Source organism: Siphateles boraxobius, unplaced genomic scaffold (genome assembly GCF_051911475.1).
Source record: "Siphateles boraxobius isolate OS27281-9 unplaced genomic scaffold, OSU_SipBor_1 240, whole genome shotgun sequence".
In the NCBI taxonomy this organism is placed as follows: domain Eukaryota; kingdom Metazoa; phylum Chordata; class Actinopteri; order Cypriniformes; family Leuciscidae; genus Siphateles; species Siphateles boraxobius.
Genome location: NW_027508856.1, coordinates 297,501 through 316,584, shown reverse-complemented (window position 1 = coordinate 316,584; position 19,084 = coordinate 297,501). Strand labels below are relative to the sequence as shown.

At 36.9% G+C, this 19,084-nt stretch overlaps 1 protein-coding gene across 2 annotated transcripts in view; it reads left to right on the top strand.

Moving 5' to 3' along the window:
- The window catches only part of tec (tec protein tyrosine kinase), a 58,457-nt gene that overhangs the window by 16,447 nt on the left and 22,926 nt on the right, over positions 1–19,084 (top strand). For both annotated transcript variants that reach the window (XM_077241862.1, XM_077241863.1), the window contains exons 3-5: positions 4,149–4,250; positions 4,912–4,993; positions 9,967–10,095. In XM_077241862.1, coding sequence (XP_077097977.1) covers positions 4,149–4,250; positions 4,912–4,993; positions 9,967–10,095 — 313 coding nt within the window. The remainder of the gene's footprint in view (positions 1–4,148; positions 4,251–4,911; positions 4,994–9,966; positions 10,096–19,084) is intronic.

The window sequence follows — 19,084 nt, the reverse complement described above, 5'->3', positions numbered from 1 at the left end:
AGTGTGAGTTGAGTGTGTGAGTTGAGTGTTTAAGTGAGTTGAGTGTGTCATCCTCATTTAAATAGCGCTTTTAACAATGTAGATTGTTTCAAAGCAGCTTTACAGAGATAAACATATAATTTAAGGTAACAGAGATTGCTTTGGTTTTATAGTGGCTCTTGAAAAATGTTTTTTCCAGCTAAAGTTAGTTTTGATTGATTCACTTCCGTCTAAATGATCATTTGTTGTTAAATTAGGGGCCGCTAAGACGACACTGTTCTCTCTAGTCAGACTTCAAACGTGAACCTGTGATAGACGCTGATGGCGTTCACATGCACATTAAGAATTGATTCTATAGTTATGTGCGTTTGAATATATGTGCGCAGGTTTGTAATTCCTTACAAACCATGCCTAAACAAACTACTTGTCTACAAATTTTGATGCAGAATTTTTATTTTATCTTATCACTTTGGGTAGGTACGCGAACCGAAAAATTCCACAACGCTTTATCTGTAGAGTGGTATAGGGATCCTCCATAGGGAGAGGCTAGTTGGCACTTCAGCACTGCATTGTCATCAGGTCCAGGCGAAAGTCCTTCGTCAGATCTGGAAACGGCCTGGATCCAGCAGGCTGCGGGAAAACCTCGGGATAAACAAAGACACTAATATTAGCGTAGATGCCATTCTTCTTATGATGTAACGAGTACATCAGGATTTAAGGGAAGTGTTCCCAGTTCCGGCTGACCTAATCTAAGCAGCCTAATATTGAATTATAGAAGTCTATAGAGTGTTATGTGAATGCTAGGTCAAAGAGATGTGTTTTTAGTCTAGCTTTGAACTGATCTAGGATCTACCGCCAGCAGTCGATTTATATATTCTAGGTATTATCAACTGGCCGGAGTTTTGAGATCGCAATAGACGTGAAGGACTATAATGCGTTAAGAGCTCGCTCAAGTACTGGGGAGCTAAACCAGAGTGAGTTGAGTGAGTTGAGTGAGTTGAGTGAGTTGAGTGAGTTGAGTGTGAGTTGAGTGTGAGTTGAGTGTGAGTTGAGTGAGTGAGTTGAGTGAGTGAGTTGAGTGTGAGTGAGTGAGTTGAGTGTGAGTTGAGTGAGTGAGTTGAGTGAGAGTTGAGTGAGTAAGTAAGTGAGTTGAGTAAGTGAGTTGAGTAAGTGAGTTGAGTGAGTGAGTTGAGTGAGTGAGTTGAGTGTGAGTGAGTGAGTTGAATATGAGTTGAGTGAGTGAGTTGAGTGAGTGAGTGAGTGAGTTGAGTGAGTGAGTTGAGTGATTGAGTTGAGTGATTGAGTTGAGTGATTGAGTTGAGTGAGTGAGTTGAGTGAGAGTTGAGTGAGTAAGTGAGTTGAGTGAGTGAGTTGAGTGAGTGAGTTGAGTGAGTGAGTTGAGTAAGTGAGTTGAGTGAGTGAGTGAGTGAGTGAGTTGAGTGTGAGTTGAGTGTGAGTTGAGTGAGTGAGTGAGTTGAGTGAGAGTTGAGTGAGTGAGTAAGTGAGTTGAGTAAGTGAGTTGAGTAAGTGAGTTGAGTGAGTGAGTTGAGTGAGTGAGTTGAGTGTGAGTGAGTGAGTTGAATATGAGTTGAGTGAGTGAGTTGAGTGAGTGAGTGAGTGAGTGAGTTGAGTGAGTGAGTTGAGTGATTGAGTTGAGTGATTGAGTTGAGTGATTGAGTTGAGTGATTGAGTTGAGTGAGTGAGTTGAGTGAGAGTTGAGTGAGTAAGTGAGTTGAGTGAGTGAGTTGAGTGAGTGAGTTGAGTGAGTGAGTTGAGTAAGTGAGTTGAGTGAGTGAGTGAGTGAGTGAGTGAGTTGAGTGTGAGTTGAGTGTGAGTTGAGTGAGTGAGTGAGTTGAGTGATTGAGTTGAGTGAGTGAGTTGAGTGAGTGAGTTGAGTGAGTGATTTGAGTGTGAGTTGAGTGAGTTGAGTGTGAGTGAGTGAGTTGAGTGAGTGAGTTGAGTGTGAGTTGAGTGAGTTGAGTGTGAGTTGAGTGAGTTGAGAGTGATTTGAGTGTGAGTTGAGTGAGTGAGTGAGTGAGTTGAGTGAGTGAGTTGAGTGAGTGAGTGAGTTGAGTGTGAGTTGAGTGTGAGTTGAGTGAGTGAGTGAGTGAATTGAGTGAGTGAGTTGAGTGAGTGAGTTGATTGAGTGAGTTGAGTGTGAGTTGAGTGAGTGAGTGAGTTGAGTGTGAGGTGAGTGAGTTGAGTGTGAGTTGAGTGTGAGTTGAGTGAGTGAGTGAGTGAGTTGAGTGAGTGAGTTGCGTGAGTGAGTTGAGTGAGAGTTGAGTGAGTAAGTGAGTTGAGTAAGTGAGTTGAGTGAGTGAGTTGAGTGAGTGAGTTGAGTGAGTGAGTTGAGTGAGTTGAGTGAGTGAGTTGAGTGAGTGAGTGAGTTGAGTGAGTGAGTTGAGTGAGTGAGTGAGTTGAGTGAGTGAGTTGAGTGAGTGAGTTGAGTGTGAGTTGAGTGAGTGAGTTGAGTGAGTGAGTGAGTTGAGTGAGTGAGTTGAGTGAGTGAGTGAGTTGAGTGAGTGAGTTGAGTGAGTGAGTTGAGTGAGTGAGTTGAGTGAGTGAGTTGAGTGAGTGAGTTGAGTGAGTGAGTTGAGTGTGAGTTGAGTGAGTGAGTTGAGTGAGTTGAGTGAGTGAGTTGAGTGAGTGAGTGAGTTGAGTGAGTTGAGTGAGTGAGTTGAGTGAGTGAGTTGAGTGAGTGAGTTGAGTGTGAGTTGAGTGAGTGAGTTGAGTGAGTGAGTGAGTTGAGTGAGTAAGTGAGTCGAGTGAGTGAGTCGAGTGAGTGAGTCGAGTGAGTGAGTCGAGTGAGTGAGTCGAGTGAGTGAGTCGAGTGAGTCGAGTCGAGTGAGTGAGTCGAGTGTGAGTTGAGTGAGTGAGTGAGTGTGAGTTGAGTGAGTTGAGTGAGTGAGTTGAGTGTGAGAGTAATATGTTTGGGCCCAAATGGACCCTTGTGGTACCCCATTGTTGCTGGATAAGAAAAACAATTACCAACCTAAAACAAGCAAACATGGTGAAACATGGTTAAATTAAGTATAAAATCGAAAAGGAATACATTAGTTGTATGGATAATTTAATGTTCACCATTAAATTCATTCAATATGTTTTACATTTACATTTATTCATTTAGCTGACGCTTTTATCCAAAGCGACTTATAATTGCTATATATGTCAGAGGTCGCACGAGCAACTAGGGGTTAAGTGTCTTGCTCAGGGACACATTGGTGTCCACAGTGGATTCGAACCCGGATCTCTCACACCAAAGGCATGTGTCTTATCCACTGCACCATCACCACCCCTTTTTTTTGTTAAAGATTTTTTTTGTTTTTTTTAAAGATGTATATAATATTGTGTGACAAATATATCATATAGTGTGACTTGGAAAACCGGTTACACCATATGACGTTTTGTTCAGTTGATCTAATCTCTTTGTTAACTAAAAAAATCTAGCTTATACTTAGCATGTAAATTGCCACATGGCAGCAATGATTTCTAAGAATAAATAAGTAAAATTTGTACAAAAATGTCTAATTTTGATGTAAATATTGTCACACCATAAGACGCAAAACATTGACCATTGGTGCGCATATCAGATACAGAGCTTTTTAATTAAAAATGTAAAAGTCAGAACTCACCTTGACCTTCTAAACCACTCCAAAGATGACACTGCAACTTCCTGGTTGAGTGAGGACCTCTTCATCATAATGTTGTCGGAATTATTCCCAGTTCAAAATATAGATTGCAGTTTCACACCATATGATGCTCATTTTGCGAACAAAATGTATTTGGCCAAAACTTGCTTTAAAATCATGCACAGACATCAACACTTTCTGTGTCGATTAAAAATGCCCAATTCTGTTATTCAAACAGTAAATCTATCAATTATTTATACTTTGCTGAGATATATTATCATGTTAGTGAGGTCACACATAGCCCGGACGGTCACACCACATGACAATTTTGATGTTTAGATAAAAATTAAATTTTTAGATAAATTAGATAAAAAGTAGAGGTCTTTATACACCAACTAAAGCAATGGTACGCTGTGATAATATCTTGTCAGAGGAACAACATGAAGATATATTTTTTAACAAATACCCATTTTTTTAGTATATGACATCATGGACAGGTAGAATTGCATGTCATGTCCTCCACCGGGTTGTGTTTTGCAGAAGAGGCTGAAGAAGGGCTCGGTGGATCTGCAGAGGATCAAGTGTGTGGAGATTGTGAAGAACAGCACCTTCATCCCCTGCCAGAACAAATACCCCTTCCAGGTCTTTATTACAACCTCAACACATCAAAACTGATGCAAACACACACAATACACGCTGTAACAAAAGATTTTTATCATGAAGTTATCGTTGGAGAACGTCTTATAAGAACAGGCTTTCTACTTCAACATTTCACTTGTTAATTGGCATTTCTTTGTAATTATTTTTGAAATTTACTAGCAATTTCTGAGTGAAAATGTCTCCGCACCAATTTTATCTGGTATACAACAGATATTTATAGTTCACTCTTAAAAATAAAGGTTATTTAAGTCACCTTTATTTATATATCACTTTTTACAATACAGAGTGTTTCAGAGCAACTTTACAGAGATAACAGGAAAATAATGCAACAAAGTTTGTTTCCAGAAGAAAAATGCGTCACAGTCCAGCTTAAGTAAGTTCAGTGATGGTTCATTTCTGTTGTAAAGACGTTATTAATTAAGTTCATTTATATAGAGAGAGGAGAAAACGGTGATGTCATGGCCCAGCTCAGGTCAGTTCTCATATAATGGTTCTCTATTGGCTGCATGAGGATCCTTTAACATCGGTTCTTTAGATCGGTTCTAACAGTCGGTTCTTTAGATCATTAACCTCTAGGAAAACATTGGTCGTTTTAAAACACGAGGCACGGACGGATCAGATCTCTCTCTCTCTCTCTCTTCAGGTCGTTCACGATGCCACCACGCTCTATATTTTCGCTCCCAGTAATGACAGTAGAAGCGCTTGGGTCCAGAACATCAAGGAAGGTCAGTGAGATTCTCATGTGTTTCATTAATCGTCAATGATCTTCAAAAGCAATGTGTATTTAAGGAATGTACTGTATGTAAATGAGCTCTCACATTTACACGACCCAAAACCACTGAAACTACTGAAGAAACAGTCACACTTCCTCAGTGAATGCAGAACTTACACACTGTCGAGCAACGAATAATAATAATATGAACGAAGGAACGAAGAGCCACAAATAACAAATGTTTCAAAAATAAACCATTTAAAAATATTTTTTTGTCTTTAAACATGATGTATGTGGTACATAATCGTTCCAGACCACCTTCGTTTGAATCTCTTTTCGCACACAGTCAAAGCAGCTTTACATAAGTTTATTATGTTAATATTTGTAACATCTTAATGTCTTCTAGTCACATTGATCAGTTTGGATTTGCAGACAGGATAGTTTAGATTGGGAGACGATATAAAGCACCAGCCGGATGAGGTTTGTTAAATGGTTTTATGTCAGAATATGTCAGCGGCTGAAGTTAGATCTATAAAGTCGTATAGATGAAGTTAGTCATTTGGTTTGAACTGATATTGAGGATTATGAATCTGTAAAGTTTTGCTTTTAAAATTTTGTTGTCGTGATGAACATAATTATATGAGTTGATGTGAATCACATGATGATGCGTTTGATATTCAACAGTGATGTCACGGAAAGCTGTGTTTTAAAGGTGACATATTATGCCCATTTTCACCAGATGTAATATAAATCTCTGGTGTCTCCAGAATGTCTGTGAAATTTCAGCTCAAAATATCAGATCATTTATTATAACTTGTCAAATTTGCCCCGTTTTGGGTGTGAGCCAAAACACGCCATTTTTGTGTGTGTCCCTTTAAATGCAAATGAGCTGCAGCTACGCCTCCGTTCATATTATAAACGTGCAGATTATGAGCCGGTAATATTATAAACGTGCAGATTAAGGGCCGGTAATATTATAAACGTGCAGATTAAGGGCCGGTAATATTATAAACGTGCAGATTAAGGGCCGGTAATATTATAAACGTGCAGATTAAGGGCCGGTAATATTATAAACGTGCAGATTAAGGGCCGGTAATATTATAAACGTGCAGATTAAGGGCCGGTAATATTATAAACGTGCAGATTAAGAGCCGGTAATATTATAAACGTGCAGATTAAGAGCCGGTAATATTATAAACGTGCAGATTAAGAGCCGGTAATATTATAAACGTGCAGATTAAGGGCCGGTAATATTATAAACGAGCAGATTAAGGGCCGGTAATATTATAAACGTGCAGATTAAGAGCCGGTAATATTATAAACGTGCAGATTAAGGGCCGGTAATATTATAAACGTGCAGATTAAGGGCCGGTAATATTATAAACGTGCAGATTAAGAGCCGGTAATATTATAAATGTGCAGATTAAGGGCCGGTAATATTATAAACGTGCAGATTAAGAGCCGGTAATATTATAAACGTGCAGATTAAGGGCCGGTAATATTATAAACGAGCAGATTAAGGGCCGGTAATATTATAAACGTGCAGATTAAGAGCCGGTAATATTATAAACGTGCAGATTAAGGGCCGGTAATATTATAAACGTGCAGATTAAGGGCCGGTAATATTATAAACGTGCAGATTAAGGGCCGGTAATATTATAAACGTGCAGATTAAGGGCCGGTAATATTATAAACGTGCAGATTAAGAGCCGGTAATATTATAAACGTGCAGATTAAGGGCCGGTAATATTATAAACGTGCAGATTAAGAGCCGGTAATATTATAAACGTGCAGATTAAGAGCCGGTAATATTATAAATGTGCAGATTAAGGGCCGGTAATATTATAAACGTGCAGATTAAGAGCCGGTAATATTATAAACCGGTAATATTATAAACGTGCAGATTAAGAGCCGGTAATATTATAAACGTGCAGATTAAGAGCCGGTAATATTATAAACGTGCAGATTAAGAGCCGGTAATATTATAAACGTGCAGATTAAGAGCCGGTAATATTATAAACGTGCAGATTAAGGGCCGGTAATATTATAAACGAGCAGATTAAGAGCCGGTAATATTATAAACGTGCAGATTAAGGGCCGGTAATATTATAAACGTGCAGATTAAGAGCCGGTAATATTATAAATGTGCAGATTAAGGGCCGGTAATATTATAAACGTGCAGATTAAGAGCCGGTAATATTATAAACCGGTAATATTATAAACGTGCAGATTAAGAGCCGGTAATATTATAAATGTGCAGATTAAGAGCCGGTAATATTATAAACGAGCAGATTAAGGGCCGGTAATATTATAAACGTGCAGATTAAGGGCCGGTAATATTATAAACGTGCAGATTAAGAGCCGGTAATATTATAAACGTGCAGATTAAGGGCCGGTAATATTATAAACGTGCAGATTAAGGGCCGGTAATATTATAAACGTGCAGATTAAGAGCCGGTAATATTATAAATGTGCAGATTAAGAGCCGGTAATATTATAAACGAGCAGATTAAGGGCCGGTAATATTATAAACGTGCAGATTAAGAGCCGGTAATATTATAAATGTGCAGATTAAGAGCCGGTAATATTATAAACGTGCAGATTAAGAGCCGGTAAACGTGCAGATTAAGGGCCGGTAATATTATAAACGAGCAGATTAAGAGCCGGTAATATTATAAACGAGCAGATCAAGAGCCGGTAATATTATAAACGTGCAGATTAAGAGCCGGTAATATTATAAACGAGCAGATCAAGAGCCGGTAATATTATAAATGTGCAGATTAAGAGCCGGTAATATTATAAACGAGCAGATTAAGGGCCGGTAATATTATAAACGTGCAGATTAAGAGCCGGTAATATTATAAATGTGCAGATTAAGAGCCGGTAATATTATAAACGTGCAGATTAAGAGCCGGTAATATTATAAACGTGCAGATTAAGAGCCGGTAATATTATAAACGTGCAGATTAAGGGCCGGTAATATTATAAACGTGCAGATTAAGGGCCGGTAATATTATAAATGTGCAGATTAAGAGCCGGTAATATTATAAACGTGCAGATTAAGGGCCGGTAATATTATAAACGTGCAGATTAAGAGCCGGTAATATTATAAATGTGCAGATTAAGAGCCGGTAATATTATAAACGTGCAGATTAAGAGCCGGTAATATTATAAATGTGCAGATTAAGAGCCGGTAATATTATAAACGAGCAGATTAAGGGCCGGTAATATTATAAACGTGCAGATTAAGAGCCGGTAATATTATAAATGTGCAGATTAAGAGCTGGTAATATTATAAACGTGCAGATTAAGAGCCGGTAATATTATAAATGTGCAGATTAAGAGCCGGTAATATTATAAACGAGCAGATTAAGGGCCGGTAATATTATAAACGTGCAGATTAAGAGCCGGTAATATTATAAATGTGCAGATTAAGAGCCGGTAATATTATAAACGTGCAGATTAAGAGCCGGTAATATTATAAACGTGCAGATTAAGGGCCGGTAATATTATAAACGTGCAGATTAAGGGCCGGTAATATTATAAATGTGCAGATTAAGGGCCGGTAATATTATAAACGTGCAGATTAAGAGCCGGTAATATTATAAACCGGTAATATTATAAACGTGCAGATTAAGAGCCGGTAATATTATAAATGTGCAGATTAAGGGCCAGTAATATTATAAACGAGCAGATTAAGGGCCGGTAATATTATAAACGTGCAGATTAAGAGCCGGTAATATTATAAATGTGCAGATTAAGAGCCGGTAATATTATAAACGAGCAGATTAAGAGCCGGTAATATTATAAACGAGCAGATTAAGAGCCGGTAATATTATAAACGTGCAGATTAAGGGCCGGTAATATTATAAACGAGCAGATTAAGGGCCGGTAATATTATAAACGAGCAGATTAAGGGCCGGTAATATTATAAACGAGCAGATTAAGGGCCGGTAATATTATAAACGTGCAGATTAAGAGCCGGTAATATTATAAATGTGCAGATTAAGAGCCGGTAATATTATAAATGTGCAGATTAAGAGCCGGTAATATTATAAACGAGCAGATTAAGGGCCGGTAATATTATAAACGTGCAGATTAAGAGCCGGTAATATTATAAATGTGCAGATTAAGAGCCGGTAATATTATAAACGTGCAGATTAAGAGCCGGTAATATTATAAACGTGCAGATTAAGAGCCGGTAATATTATAAACGTGCAGATTAAGAGCCGGTAATATTATAAACGTGCAGATTAAGGGCCGGTAATATTATAAACGTGCAGATTAAGGGCCGGTAATATTATAAACGTGCAGATTAAGGGCCGGTAATATTATAAACGTGCAGATTAAGGGCCGGTAATATTATAAACATGCAGATTAAGGGCCGGTAATATTATAAACATGCAGATTAAGAGCCGGTAATATTATAAACGTGCAGATTAAGGGCCGGTAATATTATAAACGTGCAGATTAAGAGCCGGTAATATTATAAACGTGCAGATTAAGGGCCGGTAATATTATAAACGTGCAGATTAAGAGCCGGTAATATTATAAATGTGCAGATTAAGAGCCGGTAATATTATAAACGTGCAGATTAAGAGCCGGTAATATTATAAACGTGCAGATTAAGGGCCGGTAATATTATAAACGTGCAGATTAAGAGCCGGTAATATTATAAACATGCAGATTAAGGGCCGGTAATATTATAAACGTGCAGATTAAGGGCCGGTAATATTATAATAAGATCCTCTTCATACGTCAGAAGGAGCGAAATCGGATCGGTTTATTTTTTGACATGCTCTCAGAGAAAGACTCACCAGAACAGAGTTACTGGGTTTCACTTTTCATGTTTTCTCAGTTGGTCGAAGCAACGGATTATAGCATTTACACACAGAGAAAGTCTGATTTTCATGATCTTTCCCCTTTAATGCTCACACATGACCCCTCCAGTGCAGACAGCTGTGTGTGTGTGTGTTTGTTCCTCAGAGATAAAGCACAATGCTCAGATCGCTGCCAAGTTCCACCCTCAGTTCTGGCAGGAGGGCGAGTGGATGTGCTGTGGACAGGTGGATAAACTGGCACCGGGCTGCGAGGGCTACAACCTGTTCGGGGACGGTGAGAACCACGCCCACATCTTAGCATCCAATCACCAACACAGCCAAGCCCCGCCCACATCTCAGCATCCAATCACCAACACAGCCAAGCCACGCCCACATCTCAGCATCCAATCACCAACACAGTCAAGCCAAGCCCCGCCCACATCTGAGCATCCAATCACTAACACCGCCAAGCCACGCCCACATCTCAGCATCCAATCACCAACACAGCCAAGCCCCGCCCACATCTCAGCATCCAATCACCAACACAGCTAAGCCCCGCCCTGCATTTGATCATTTCTGGTCATCCCTTTCACTCAGATATATGTCACAATACAAAACAAATGACCCGTCTCTATTTCCATTTCATCGCGACTTAAAGGTTTAGTTCACATCAGAATTAAAATTTCCTGATAATTTACTCACGCCCACCACATCCAAGATGTTCATGTCTTTCTTTCTTCAGTCGAAAAGAAATTAAGGTTATTTTTCTTCATTATAGTGAAGGTCCAAATGTTAGTTTCAGTGCAGCTTCAAAGTCTCGACACGATCCAGCCGAGGAATAAGAGTCTGATCTAGACAAACCAGCGCACATTTATAACTAAATAAACATTTATATACTTTTAACCACAAATGCTGGTCTTGCACGAGCTGTGATGCGACACACGTTACATGATCAGGTTGAAAGGTCAAGCTTGACGTAGGCGTAAGAACAGACCCAGTGTTTATAAAGTGAACGTGCAAAGACTAAATAAAAGGTAAAACAACGATGTCGGACGACTTTGAAGTTTTGGGAGTTTTTCACGCTACTCTACATTTCTGAACCGGAACGCGTGACCTTTCAACCTGATTACGAAGATAGAAATAGTTGACAGCTTCTCTTCTGATAGACCTGTGCTTGTGGTTTAGGTTATGTTAGAAAAACGTCACGTCAATTAAAACGAAGGACTAGTGAGCATAAGAGTCAGAAGAAAAGAAGTCAACTATCCAGTTGCGGCTCATTTTCTATCCTCGAATCACGATGTTTCCTCCTTACGGTTCCATGGGATTACAAGGTGAGTGTGCCCCCTAGAGGGCGATACTGAGACGTTAGCTGGTTTGGTCTTCTACCCTTCAGACTTTATCACCTGGGTTATGAATGATGAAGCATTATGTGAAAAATTAAATTCACATTGGTCATGTGATCATTTTAAATGGGTTTGAGCTTGAATAGTTGTATATGCCTGATGAAGGTCGTGAGACCGAAATGTTGATAATAAAATTTTGATACTCATTTGCAAGTATTGATAGTGTGCGGGACTTCCTTGTTTTTCTCGACTGAAGAAAGAAAGACATGAACATCTTGGATGATGTGGGGGGAGTAAATTGTGAACTAAAAAGTGAAGTAATCCTTCAAATCTTCTGAAGTGTAGAAAACAAATCAGAGCGTCCCAAATCAGAGGGATGCACGATATCAACATTTTGGCCGATAACGATAATTCTTTATATTTGAAAGCCGATAACCGCTATATTAGCCGCTAAATCTAAATCCAAGTTATATACTTTTTGAGAGCGTGATTACAAAAACAAAAGTCTCACCATTAAAAGCCACGTCCCAAACACATAATTATAATATTCTCATTATGATTTTATGAAGCTGATATGACAGAACATATTGCACTGAACTATATTTTCCAAACATATTTCAAGCAATTCAAATCCATCATGTTGATCAGTGCGCATCTGAAGAGTCTCAGCTGAAGGAAATAAAACATTATTTATCAGCTTTAATATATTGGCCAAATATTTTTATTGGACCGATAACGATGACATTAAAAATATATCAGCCGATACCGATATGGAGGCCGATGTATCGTGCATCTCTAATGTAGGCTTCACATTCATTCAGTCTCTCATGAAATATTTGTAGTTGGTCTCATATGTGACGTTGTTCCCCTGTCCTGTAGAAATAACTGTCTCAGTATATCTCAGTATATCTCAGTATAACTCAGTATAACTCAGTATAACTCAGTATATCTCACTATATCTCAGTATAACTCAGTATAACTCAGTATATCTCAGTATAACTCAGTATAACTCAGTATAACTCAGTATAACTCAGTATATCTCAGTATATCTCAGTATAACTCAGTATAACTCAGTATATCTCAGTATAACTCAGTATATCTCAGTATAACTCAGTATATCTCAGTATATCTCAGTATAACTCATTATATCTCAGTATAACTCAGTATATCTCAGTATAACTCAGTATATCTCAGTATATCTCAGTATATCTCAGTATAACTCAGTATAACTCAGTATATCTCAGTATATCTCAGTATATCTCAGTATAACTCAGTATAACTCAAAATAACTCTGTTTCTGTCTCAGTATAACTCAGTATAACTCAGTATATCTCAGTATATCTCAGTATATCTCAGTATAACTCAGTATATCTCAGTATATCTCAGTATAACTCAGTATAACTCAGTATAACTCAGTATAACTCAAAATAACTCTGTTTCTGTCTCAGTATAACTCAGTATATCTCAGTATATCTCAGTATATCTCAGTATAACTCAGTATAACTCAGTATAACTCAGTATAACTCAGTATATCTCAGTATAACTCAGTATAACTCAGTATAACTCATTATATCTCAGTATAACTCAGTATATCTCAGTATAACTCAGTATAACTCAGTATATCTCAGTATATCTCAGTATAACTCAGTATAACTCAGTATAACTCAAAATAACTCTGTTTCTGTCTCAGTATAACTCAGTATATCTCAGTATAACTCAGTATATCTCAGTATATCTCAGTATAACTCAGTATAACTCAGTATAACTCAGTATAACTCAGTATATCTCAGTATATCTCAGTATATCTCAGTATAACTCAGTATAACTCAGTATAACTCAGTATAACTCAGTATAACTCAGTATAACTCAAAATAACTCTGTTTCTGTCTCAGTATAACTCAGTATAACTCAGTATATCTCAGTATATCTCAGTATATCTCAGTATAACTCAGTATAACTCAGTATAACTCAGTATAACTCAAAATAACTCTGTTTCTGTCTCAGTATAACTCAGTATATCTCAGTATATCTCAGTATATCTCAGTATATCTCAGTATATCTCAGTATAACTCAGTATAACTCAGTATATCTCAGTATAACTCAGTATAACTCAGTATAACTCAGTATATCTCAGTATATCTCAGTATAACTCAGTATAACTCAGTATCAGAATCAGAATCAGAAAGAGCTTTATTGCCAAGTGTGCTTGCACACACAAGGAATTTGTTTTGGTACTGAGCCTTCCAGTGGACATATACAAATACAAATACAACATGAAACATAATACTACAAATTATAAGAATAAAAAAAATAAATATATGAGAATAAAACTATCACAGTTTGGTTTAGTCAGAATAGACATTTTCAGATTTACAGATTAAGTCAAGTCAAGTCAAATATATTTATATAGCGCTTTTCACAATACAGATTGTATCAAAGCTGCTTCACAGTATCAATCAAAACAACTTAATGTTTGTTTATTACTGGAAAAAAGACATCCAAGTTTGGTAGAGCTGATCAATGGTATGATTGGTTAATTAATTTGAATATCCCCAACTGAGCAAGCCAAAGGCAACAGTGGCAAGGAACCGAAAAACTCCATCCAGTGACCTAATGGTGTCCTAACACCCCATCAGGTGACCCAATGGAGAAAAAAAACCTTGGGAGAACCCAGGCTCAGTCGGGGGCCAGTTCTCCTCTGGCGTTTATGAACTAGAGGCCGAATTTACAGTAACTGTAAGATAAAAATTTATATGAATGCCTGGCTAAATAGATGCGTCTTCAGTCTAGTTTTAAACTGGGAGAGCGAGTCTGAGCAACGAACAATATCAGGAAGGCTATTCCAGAGCTTCGGAGCTAAATGTGAAAATGCTCTGCCTCCTTTGGTGGATCTGGATATCCTAGGAATGACCAGAAACCTCGAATCTAGTGATCTTAAAGAGCGCGATGGATTGTAAGGCGATAGAAGATCCGTTAAATAGACTGGAGCTAAACCATTTAGAGCTTTATAAGTCAAAAGCAATACCTTGTAATTAATACGGAACTTTATAGGTAACCAATGAAGTGATGATAAAATCGGTGTTATATGATCATATTTTCTTAATCTAGTAAGAACTCTAGCGGCTGCATTTTGGACTAACTGTAGCTTGTTTATTGAAGATGCAGGACAACCAGCTAATAAAGCATTACAGTAATCTAGTCTCGAGGTCATGAATGCATGAACTAACTTTTCTGCATCAGAGACTGATAGCATATTACGTAGCTTAGCAATGTTTCTAAGGTGGAAAAAGGCTGTTTTTGTAACATATGAAATATGCTTTTCAAAAGACAGGTTGCAGTCTAATGTAACACCCAGGTCTTTTACTGTAGCGGATAGAGTAACAGGGCATCCTACTATGTTAAAGTCGTGCTGTGAAAGGTTTTGTGGACGGTTTTTAGAACCGATAAGTATTACCTCTGTCTTGTCTGGATTTAATAAAAGAAAATTATGCGTCATCCAATCTTTTATATCTTTAACACAATCTGTCAATTTGGATAATTTAGCGTATTCATCTGGCCGTGAGGAAATATATATTTGAGTGTCATCAGCATAACAATGGAAACTAATTCCATGTTTCCTTAGAATATTACCAAGTGGCAGCATATATATTGAGAATAATAAAGGGCCTAACACAGATCCCTGCGGCACTCCATAGTTTGCCGAAGTTATAATCGATTTTTCTCCATTTAAGTAGACGAAATGGTAGCGGTCAGATAAGTATGACCTGAACCAGCTTAATGCTTGTCCTTGAACACCAGTGTAATTTTGTAGTCGATCTAAGAGTATTGTGTGATCTATAGTATCGAACGCAGCACTAAGATCAAGTAAAACTAGTACTGAGATACAGCCTTGGTCCGAAGCTAAAAGTAAATCATTTGTGATTCTAACAAGCGCAGTTTCAGTGCTATGATGTGGCCTGAATCCAGACTGAAACTTTTCATAGATGTCGTTTTCTTGCAAGAAAGAGCCGAGTTGAGCGGACACAACTTTTTCTAATATTTTTGACATAAATGGAAGATTCGAAATGGGTCTGTAATTTGCTAGGTTATTTGGATCTAATTGTGGTTTCTTAATAAGAGGTTTTATAACTGCCAGCTTGAACGTTCTTGGAACATGACCTAAAGATAAAGATGAGTTAATAATATTGAGAAGAGGCTCTTCCACTACAGGTAACACTTCTTTCAGTGGTTCAGTTGGTATAGGATCTAATAAACATGTTGTTGTTTTAGATGAAGTGATAAGTTTATTTAACTCTTTTTGTTCTATGGTTGTAAAGCATTGTAATTGTTCTTGCGGGGTGATAATTGCGGCCGAATTATAAGGCGCGAGCAAAGATCGAACGTTTACGATTTTGATTCTGATGCTTTCAATTTTCTCGGTGAAGAAGTTCATGAAATCATTACTACTAAACTGTAACGAGGTATTTTGTTCAGACGACGTCTGTTTATTTGTTAGTCTAGCCACGGTATTAAATAAAAACCTTGGATTATTTCGGTTGTTTTCTATTAATTTGCTGAGGTGCTCAGCCCTGGCCGTTTTAAGTGCCTTTTTATAAAGTGACATACTGTCTTTCCACGCGATTCTAAAGACCTCTAAATTAGTTTTTTTCCATTTACGCTCTAAATTACGGGTTTCTCTCTTTAAAACATACGTAGTATTATTGTACCATGGTGCTATACTTTTTTCTCTGACCTTTTTTAATCTAATGGGTGCAACAATATCCAATGTTCTAGAGAGAATGTTGCTCATAGTGCTAGTTAGTTCGTCTAATTCATCTGTTTGTTTGGGTTCAGGCAGCAGCTGAGACAGATCAGATAAGCTATTTGAGAAATGATCTATGGTGGATGGACGAATTGTTCTACCTGGTCGATAACGTGGTGCAGCATGACATATTACAGCAGTGCGTAATATGCAAGTTACCAAGTAGTGGTCAGTGACATCATCACTTTGTGGAATGATATCTATATCGGTTGGATCGGTTCCATATGATATAATTAAATCGAGTGTATGATTAAGACGATGAGTTGGTCCGGTGACGTTTTGCTTGACCCCGAAGGAGTTTAATAAATCTGTAAACGCAGCCCCTAACGCATCATTTAAATTATCTACGTGTATGTTAAAATCTCCAACAATTAATGCTTTATCGACGTTGACCAAAAGATCTGATAGAAAGTCAGCAAACTCTTTTAGGAAATTGGCGTAAGGCCCTGGAGGTCTATATACGGTAGCCAATGCTAGAGATAATAGGGATTTTTTTCTTACATCTAAGAGCGTAACATTTAGCACAAGCACTTCAAACGAATTAAACCTATGACGAGTTTTCTGAGTAACATTAAGGATATCTCTGTAGATTGTTGCAACACCGCCGCCACGACCGATCAGACGGGGCTCATGCTTATAACAGTATCCTGGCGGAGTAGACTCATTTAGACCGAAATAATCATTTGGTTTAAGCCAGGTTTCAGTAAGGCACAGAACATCGAAATTATTATCTGTGACCATTTCATTTACAATAACCGCCTTAGGTGTGAGCGATCTAATGTTTAGAAGACCTAGCTTTAGAAATTGTTTTTGTTCACTAATAGCGAGATTTTTTGTTTTAATAACAATTAGATTTTTTCTAGATCCTGCAGTAGATTTATTATTTGATCTTAGTAAACGAGGAATAGACACAGTTTCTATGCAATGTTCTACACTAGTATTAATATCAATTAAATTGGTGCAGTAGAGACTGTGATTTGGATTTTTGGTTACTAGTCAAATTATGTACCTATTTACAGTGTTTTGAATATTATAAATAAATAAATCTACATATAAGTATCGCCTGAGTTGTAGGATATTGCACTAAACAGTGGGAGTATTGCACTTACAGGCATATGCCTTGGGAGGTGTGTTAACTGTTCAGGAGGGAAATGGCCTATATCTCAGTATATCTCAGTATAACTCAGTATAACTCAGTATAACTTAGTATAACTCAGTATAACTCAGTATATCTCAGTATAACTCAGTATAACTCAGTATAACTTAGTATAACTCAGTATAACTCAGTATATCTCAGTATAACTCAGTATAACTCAGTATAACTCAGTATAACTTAGTATAACTCAGTATATCTCAGTATATCTCAGTATAACTCAGTATAACTCAGTATAACTCAGTATATCTCAGTATAACTCAGTATAACTTAGTATAACTCAGTATAACTCAGTATATCTCAGTATAACTCAGTATAACTCAGTATAACTCAGTATAACTCAGTATATCTCAGTATAACTCAGTATATCTCAGTATAACTTTGTATAACTCAGTATATCTCAGTATAACTCAGCATAACTCAGTATATCTCAGTATAACTCAGTATAACTCAGTATATCTCAGTATATCTCAGTATATCTCAGTATAACTCAGTATAACTCAAAATAACTCTGTTTCTGTCTCAGTATAACTCAGTATATCTCAGTATATCTCAGTATATCTCAGTATAACTCAGTATAACTCAGTATAACTCAGTATAACTCAGTATATCTCAGTATAACTCAGTATAACTCAGTATAACTCATTATATCTCAGTATAACTCAGTATATCTCAGTATAACTCAGTATAACTCAGTATAACTCAGTATATCTCAGTATATCTCAGTATAACTCAGTATAACTCAGTATAACTCAAAATAACTCTGTTTCTGTCTCAGTATAACTCAGTATATCTCAGTATAACTCAGTATATCTCAGTATATCTCAGTATATCTCAGTATAACTCAGTATAACTCAGTATAACTCAGTATAACTCAGTATATCTCAGTATATCTCAGTATAACTCAGTATATCTCAGTATAACTCAGTATAACTCAGTATAACTCAGTATAACTCAAAATAACTCTGTTTCTGTCTCAGTATAACTCAGTATAACTCAGTATATCTCAGTATATCTCAGTATATCTCAGTATAACTCAGTATAACTCAGTATAACTCAGTATATCTCAGTATATCCCAGTATAACTCAGTATAACTCAGTATAACTCAGTATAACTCAGTATAACTCAAAATAACTCTGTTTCTGTCTCAGTATAACTCAGTATATCTCAGTATATCTCAGTATATCTCAGTATATCTCAGTATAACTCAGTATATCTCAGTATATCTCAGTATAACTCAGTATAACTCAGTATAACTCAGTATATCTCAGTATATCTCAGTATAACTCAGTATAACTCAGTATCAGAATCAGAATCAGAATCAGAAAGAGCTTTATTGCCAAGTGTGCTTGCACACACAAGGAATTTGTTTTGGTACTGAGCCTTCCAGTGGACATATACAAATACAAATACAACATGAAACATAATACTACAAATTATAAGAATAAAAAAAATAAAAAAATAAATATATGAGAATAAAACTATCACAGTTTGGTTTAGTCAGAATAGACATTTTCAGATTTACAGATTATGTACCTATTTACAGTGTTTTGAATATTATAAATAAATAAATCTACATATAAGTATCGCCTGAGTTGTAGGATATTGCACTAAACAGTGGGAGTATTGCACTTACAGGCATATGCCTTGGGAGGTGTGTTAACTGTTCAGGAGGGAAATGGCCTATATCTCAGTATATCTCAGTATAACTCAGTATAACTCAGTATAACTTAGTATAACTCAGTATAACTCAGTATAACTCAGTATATCTCAGTATAACTCAGTATAACTCAGTATAACTCAGTATATCTCAGTATAACTCAGTATATCTCAGTATAACTTTGTATAACTCAGTATATCTCAGTATAACTCAGCATAACTCAGTATATCTCAGTATAACTCAGTATAACTCAGTATATCTCAGTATATCTCAGTATAACTCAGTATAACTCAGTATAACTCAGTATATCTCAGTATAACTCAGCA